Source organism: Notolabrus celidotus, chromosome 3 (genome assembly GCF_009762535.1).
Source record: "Notolabrus celidotus isolate fNotCel1 chromosome 3, fNotCel1.pri, whole genome shotgun sequence".
Taxonomy (NCBI): domain Eukaryota; kingdom Metazoa; phylum Chordata; class Actinopteri; order Labriformes; family Labridae; genus Notolabrus; species Notolabrus celidotus.
The window spans coordinates 18,390,388-18,398,172 of record NC_048274.1 but is presented as its reverse complement, the minus strand read 5'-3'; the positions used below and the strand labels follow the sequence as shown (position 1 = coordinate 18,398,172).

The following is a 7,785-nucleotide window of genomic DNA, read 5'->3' as shown; positions in this document are numbered from 1 at the left end:
TCACAGGTTTATTTTGGCCTAACAAAGACAACCCCAACACATAATCCTCCTGAAGACACACCTGTAGAGGAGAGTATAAAGAGTGTGGACTGACCTGAGTCAAACATCAAGCTTCAAGGAGTCTCTCCACAGCAGATCTCTACAGAAGCTCCACGGCCTCCCTGAAGATGACTCCCTCTGCCAGCCTGCTGCTGCTGCTCCTGCTAGGCCTCTCTCAGGCACTTCCTCTCCAAGAGGAGGGAGACACAGAAGGCTTTGAAGAAATAGAAGAAGAAGATGAAGTCCCAGACACCATGGACATCAGCACCAGGATCCTGACCTCCAACAACGCCACCGATGAGATCCTGCTGGAAGGAGACCTGGTTGCTCCCAGAACCAGAAACGCTATGAAGTGCTGGTATCAGAAGTGCCAGTGGAAAAAAGCCTCCAACGGCAAGGTGATTATCCCCTTCACCGTGAGCAGCCACTTCACCAGGCGGGAGAGGCAGATGATGGACTACGCCATGAAGGTGTATCACAGACAAACCTGCATCCGCTTCGTGCCTCGCACCAACCAGTACGACTACATCAGCATAGAGAACAAAGCCGGATGTTACTCCTCTCTGGGCAGAACTGGAGGCAGACAGGTGCTCTCTCTCAACAGACAAGGCTGCCTCCACCACGGCATCGTCCAGCACGAGATGAACCACGCTCTGGGCTTCCAGCACGAACAGACCAGGAGCGACCGTGACTCCTACGTCAGGATCAACTGGCAGAACATCAACCAGCAGATGGCCTACAACTTCTACAAGCAGTCCACCAACAACCTGAACACTCCCTATGACTACTCCTCCATCATGCACTATGGAAGAACAGCCTTCTCCATTGCATACGGGAGGGACTCCATCACCCCCATCCCCAACGCCAACGTCCAGATCGGCCAGAGGAGGGGCATGTCTTACTGGGACATCAGGAGGATCAACCTGCTCTACAGCTGCTAATATTCGTCTGTTTTCAAAGTTGTTTATTAGCAGATAAATGTTCTCAATAGGAAAAATAGGTTAACCCAGCTGTCTTAGATAATCAAACAACTGTTGTCTACATCTGATTCCTGTCCTTAACTGTATTCGTCCATATTCTGAAATAATAAAACAATTGTTAAATGACCAACTGCTCTTTTCAGTTCCTGTATCTTGTAATGACACACATACATCACAACACCTATTAAAAATGGATTGCTTCGGTTTCCACCTGCAGAGCAGGGAGATCGCGCTTTTTTCTGCATTATGTTAAACGCTCTGGATGAGGAAACACAACACGATCACGCTCGTGATTCTTTCATCACTTTTTCCACGAGTGTAACACAGACACCAAGAACACACACAAGCTCATGGCTCTGTTTCTACTGTTGTAAATTACTGTTCCATACCAAGATTATTTATCTCATCTGTGACTCAGATGTGATTTTTTTTAGGACAGTTTGAACAGCAGAAGTCCCATCAGATTTGATCTCATCACTTCTGATTTAGGGCACCTTCACATCTGGTCCTGAATCAGATACAGTTAGACCTCATTCTGAACAGCCAGGTCAGACTGCATGTGACTTGGACAACACTCTTAATGACTTTTGTCACATATCAGTGATGGCAAGATGAGTCACTCACACTCAATAAAACAAACAGAAAGCCATTTTAAACTATGACTCTCTTTTTTCTCTTCATTGTCCTCTTCATCACCTGCTCATAGATTCACTGGCTTCCACTGCACATCAACTGTAAAGCTAACATACTTCAGTGGCTACCATGTTTACTTCTGTAAACATCTTGCTGCATGTGTCTTTGTTGTTGTTGTTCTTTCGTGCATGTGGGTGAGTTCAGGACTGTGACCTGTTCACAAGGAAATAAATTGCAGGACACATTTAAAAAGTAATGTGAACAGCCAGAAAAGTAAAAAAAAATAACTGTTCTTGGCAATACATATGGATTGATCAACGAGACGGGCAGTGACAAACCCGCAACTCATAGACGACCCCTAACCTCAGCTTGTCTCTCTCTCTTTACCCTCAAGTCATCCTTGGTGTGAGTCTGGTTCAGCTAAGACTGGTGCCTCATGTACAGAGGTTTCAGTCTAATCTCGCTGGTCTCACGATCAAATCCCAGTTCCAACAGTTTTTGGTGCATGTCACCTCTAACTCTCTGTCCCCACATTTCCTGTCCTGACTCTCTCAAGCTGTCTAATAAAGGCAAAAGTCATCAAAAATGTCTCTTGAATCATAGGTGTGGGTCATGTCAACATATTATCAGGTCAAATACATCAGTCATGTCAAATTTTAGTTTAGTTTAGTTTATTCACACACATCATCACAAATATACATCTATATATATTCGGTAAACATTTCACAATGGTTGGATGTGTGGAAAGGGGTGTCCCAAAGGAAACTATTTAAAGCTTTTAATAGGAGGCCCAATTTCCCACAAATAAAGTGTCAACAGACGAGAGACAACAACAACATACTAACAAACAAATAACAAACACACAACAGACTATCCCAATATTGTAGTGACATACATAAATTAGTTCTGCTCTGAACAACTTTAAAAGTCACTGAAAATAAACCTTGATGAATGTCAGTGTGTGCCTCTCATCTACATTCATAACTAAAATCAGGGGCACACTTTACGAGTCGGCAAAGGCCCCACAAGATACCTAAAAATCATAGTTAAGAAAGTAGTTTATGACCATAGTGTAATTGATTATATTTTTCTAAAACTCTATATGCAAAAATGTGGCATCAGCAGAATGCCTAGTTAATCAATAACTGATGTCTCTGCCCCACACACCCACAATCTGCACCACATGGACTATTCCATGATGCTCATGATCTTACTGCACAGTGTCTTTGAAGAAATGATGGATGTGGCGAACACAGTTGACAACGAGAGACGAGAGAGACTTAGGCTGTGTACAAAATCAGCCGTGACTCACTGAGCACTAAATGGTGAATTATACCCAATATAGTGGACTCATAGTTTCCCACAATGCATTATGAAAAGAAGTGTACAACCAATGGTCACTAACAGAGAAATTTATACAATCATGCATTGTGGTGTGAAGGACAGCGGCAGACAGATTAGAGGAGCACAATCAGCTCTCTGAAGTTAAGTCTGATTCATATGTAGTAAACAAAGAAATGTTTTGGTGACATTTTTAAAGTAATAAAGCCACTTTATGAAAATAGAAGATTTTTAGAATTTCATAGAAAAACAGGGTTACTGATGCTTAGATGAAAGGATAAACGCTCAGGGAATAAATCTATCCCATCAAACCTTCACCCCAACATCTATGCTCTACCAATGACTGACATTATCAACCATTAGGCCTTTAAAAATCCAACACTCAAGCATGGCGATAAATGGGGATAGATGAGAAGTGAGATCCAGCAGCACTTCACAGGTTTATCAAGTTGGCTCCTCCCTTCCCCAGTATGTGGTTGAGTAAGACCCATCACAACTTACCAGTTAGCTCTGGTGCCCTGGAAACTGCCACCTCCATGCCAGCTCTCAATGCCCACCATGTCCACAAGCAGAAGCTCTTCATATTACAACACGACCCAAATAGTATTGCCCCATTCACAGGACTCATCACTTATCACTGACATTTCTGACTTGAGGGCTGTAACTATGAGCTCAAAGGTGACTGAAATATCTATTGGAATGTTTACCAGTAAATTGGATTAGGTCATAATTAATTATCCATTACTTTCGAGATTCTGTGCATTCTTCTGTAGTGTGCAACCAAGAGGTTTGCCTTTCAGTGAGATGCCTTTTTATTGTGATCACTGTGGTGATGGACAGGCCATTTTTGGTTCAAGGTTCATGTACCCAAACAGGACATCAAGATAAGTCAAATTAGGGTCTGTTTTAGACAGTAATACATGTTTTTTTAGACACAGGTCTTGAGTAATGCGCAGACATAACAAACCACGTTTAAAGAGTAGGTTTGTCTGTAGAGTCCTCCCTTCACAGGTTTATTTTGGCCTAACAAAGACAACCCCAACCCATAATCCACCTGCAGACACACCTGTAGAGGAGAGTATAAAGAGTGTGGACTGACCTGAGTCAAACATCAAGCTTCAAGGAGTCTCTCCACAGCAGATCTCCACACAAGCTCCACAGCCTCCCTGAAGATGATTCCCTCTGCCAGCCTGCTGCTGCTGCTCCTGCTCGGCCTCTCTCAGGCACTTCCACTCCAAGAGGAGGGAGACACAGAAGGCTTTGAAGAAATAGAAGAAGAAGATGAAGTCCCAGACACCATGGACATCAGCACCAGGATCCTGACCTCCAACAACGCCACCGATGAGATCCTGCTGGAAGGAGACCTGGTTGCTCCCAGAACCAGAAACGCCATGAAGTGCTGGTATCAGAAGTGCCAGTGGAAAAAAGCCTCCAACGGCAAGGTGATTATCCCCTTCACCGTGAGCAGCCACTTCACCAGGCGGGAGAGGCAGATGATGGACTACGCCATGAAGGTGTATCACAGACAAACCTGCATCCGCTTCGTGCCTCGTACCAACCAGTACGACTACATCAGCATAGAGAACAAAGCCGGATGTTACTCCTCTCTGGGCAGAACTGGAGGCAGACAGGTGCTCTCTCTCAACAGACAAGGCTGCCTCCACCACGGCATCGTCCAGCACGAGATGAACCACGCTCTGGGCTTCCAGCACGAACAGACCAGGAGCGACCGTGACTCCTACGTCAGGATCAACTGGCAGAACATCAACCAGCAGATGGCCTACAACTTCTACAAGCAGTCCACCAACAACCTGAACACTCCCTACGACTACTCCTCCATCATGCACTATGGAAGAACAGCATTCTCCATTGCATACGGGAGGGACTCCATCACCCCCATCCCCAACGCCAACGTCCAGATCGGCCAGAGGAGGGGCATGTCTTACTGGGACATCAGGAGGATCAACCTGCTCTACAGCTGCTAATATTCATCTGTTTTCAAAGTTGTTTATTAGCAGATAAATGTTCTCAATAGGAAAAATAGGTTAACCCAGCTGTCTTAGATAATCAAACAACTGTTGTCTACATCTGATTCCTGTCCTTAACTGTATTCGTCCATATTCTGAAATAATAAAACAATTGTTAAATGACCAACTGCTCTTTTCAGTTCCTGTATCTTGTAATGACACACATACATCACAACACATATTAAAAATGGATTGCTATGGTCTCCACCTGCAGAGCAGGGAGATCGCGCTTTTTTCTGCATTATGTTAAACGCTCTGGATGAGGAAACACAACACGATCACGCTCGTGATTCTTTCATCACTTTTTCCACGAGTGTAACACAGACACCAAGAACACACACAAGCTCATGGCTCTGTTTCTACTGTTGTAAATTACTGTTCCATACCAAGATTATTTATCTCATCTGTGACTCAGATGTGATTTTTTTTTAGGATAGTTTGAACAGCAGAAGTACCATCAGATTTGATCTCATCACTTCTGATTTAGGGCACCTTCACATCTGGTACTGAATCAGATACAGTTAGACCTCATTCTGAACAGCCAGGTCAGATTGCATGTGACTTGGACAACACTCTTAATGACTTTTGTCACATATCAGTAATGGCAAGATGAGTCACTCACACTCAGTAAAACAAACAGAAAGCCATTTTAAACTATGACTCTCTTTTTTCTCTTCATTGTCCTCTTCATCACCTGCTCATAGATTCACTGGCTTCCACTGCACATCAACTGTAAAGCTAACATACTTCAGTGGCTACCATGTTTACTTCTGTAAACATCTTGCTGCATGTATCTTTGTTGTTGTTGTTCTTTCGTGCATGTGGGTGAGTTCAGGACTGTGACCTGTTCACAAGGAAATAAATTGCAGGACACATTTAAAAAGTAATGTGAACAGCCAGAAAAGTAAAAAAAAAAACTGTTCTTGCCAATACATATGGATTGATCAACGAGACGGGCAGTGACAAACCCGCAACTCATAGACGACCCCTAACCTCAGCTTGTCTCTCTCTCATTTACCTTCAAGTCATCCTTGGTGTGAGTCTGGTTCAGCTAAGACAGGTGCCACATGTACAGAGGTTTCAGTCTAATCTCGCTGGTCTCACGATCAAATCCCAGTTCCAACAGTGTTTGGTGCATGTCACCTCTAACTCTCTGTCCCCACATTTCCTGTGCTGACTCTCTCAAGCTGTCTAATAAAGGCAAAAGTCATCAAAAATGTCTCGTGAATCATAGGTATGGGTCATGTCAACATATTATCAGGTCAATTACATCAGTCAGGTCTCATTCTGCTCTGAACAACTTTAAAAGTCACTGGAAATAAACCTTGTTGAATGTCATTGCGTGCCTCTCATCTACAGCCATAACTAAAATCAGGGGCACACTTTATCCTTAGGCAGAGGCCCCAAAACATTCCAAAAATCATGGTTAAGAAAACTCTATATGCAAAAATATGGCATCAGATGAATGCCAAATTCATCAATAACTGATCTCTAAGCTTCACACACCCACAATCTGCACCACATGGACTATCCCATGATGCTTACAGTCTTACTGCATGGTGTCTTTGAAGAAATGATGGATGTGTTGAACACAGTTGACAGAGAGGAACAAGAGAAACCGAGGCTGTGTCCAAAATCCCTCGCGACTCACTGAGCACTATATAGTGAATTATACCCTGTATTGTGGACTCATTGTTTCCCACAATGCATTATGAAAAGTAGTGTACAACCAATGTTCACTAACAGAGGAATTTATACTGTCATGTGTTGCGATGTAAAGGAAAGCGCGGACGAATGAGAGGAGCGTTTGTCTGATGTTAAGTCTAAAACATCTTCCTAACAAAGTGATTGGAATAAAAGATTTAGGAAACACAGAAACGTTTCGGTGACACAAGCAGAAGCTCTTCATATTACAACACGACCCAAACAGCATTGCCCCGTTCAACGGACTCAGGCTTTTTTCCTGTAAGCTTCAGGTATTGAGAATGCAGATACTACCTGCCCCACCACGCGGCCCCTACATTACAAAACATGACGATAGATGGGCAGTGAAAGCCAACACAAAACTGGCGTTATCAAGTCAGCACCTCTCTTGAAAAGTGATTCATCCTGTAATACAGAGTTATATTAGCAACATTAGACAAATAAGTTATGGCCCAAAACTGAAGGTTTCAGTATTGTATCAAATACATTTATTTCTTATTTTAATTAGCAAAAAAATAACTCAGCATTCTTATCACTGACATTTCTGACTTCATGGCTGTAACTATGAGTTCAAAGGTGACTGAAATATCTATTGGAATGTTTCCCAGCAAATGAGATTTGGTCTGAATTAATTATCCATGACTTCAGCGATTCTGTGACTTCTTCTGTAGTGTGCAATCGAGAGGTTTGACTGTCAGCAAGATGCCTCGACAACTGTTGATGGAATCATATCTGATTTTGTACAGGGATTTATGGCCCCTGCAGTATTTCTTGTGATCACTATGGTGATGGATTGTCCATCATGCGTACCCAATATCTTCTACAACAGTACATTAAAATCATTCTAATAAGAGGCTATTTTAGGACAGTAATGTGTCTTTTTACAAACAGGCCCTGTCTGATAAGCAGATATAACAAACCATGTTTACATAGTAGGTGTGTCTGTGGCGTCCTCCCTTCACAGGTTTATTTTGGCCTAACAAAGATGACCCCAACCCATAATCCTCCTGCAGACACACCTGTAGAGGAGAGTATAAAGAGTGTGGACTGACCTGAGTCAA

General features: G+C 43.0%; 2 protein-coding genes across 2 annotated transcripts; both read left to right on the top strand.

Annotated features, from left to right (window-relative positions):
- On the top strand, positions 1 to 1,146 carry LOC117810290 (high choriolytic enzyme 2-like). The gene has a single exon (XM_034680049.1). It carries the CDS (start codon positions 168 to 170, stop codon positions 978 to 980), a length of 813 nt encoding a protein of 270 aa, XP_034535940.1. The 5' UTR covers positions 1 to 167; the 3' UTR covers positions 981 to 1,146.
- A 2,083-nt stretch (positions 1,147 to 3,229) lies between these two features.
- Positions 3,230 to 5,144, top strand: LOC117810288 (high choriolytic enzyme 2-like). Its single transcript, XM_034680047.1, has one exon. It carries the CDS (start codon positions 4,166 to 4,168, stop codon positions 4,976 to 4,978), a length of 813 nt encoding a protein of 270 aa, XP_034535938.1. The 5' UTR covers positions 3,230 to 4,165; the 3' UTR covers positions 4,979 to 5,144.
- Positions 5,145 to 7,785: the final 2,641 nt, after the last annotated feature.

Bases quoted from the DNA above. Each gene is read 5' to 3' on its own strand.
- LOC117810290 (XM_034680049.1), top strand. From the start codon at position 168: ATGACTCCCTCTGCCAGCCTGCTGCTGCTGCTCCTGCTAGGCCTCTCT.
- LOC117810288 (XM_034680047.1), top strand. From the start codon at position 4,166: ATGATTCCCTCTGCCAGCCTGCTGCTGCTGCTCCTGCTCGGCCTCTCT.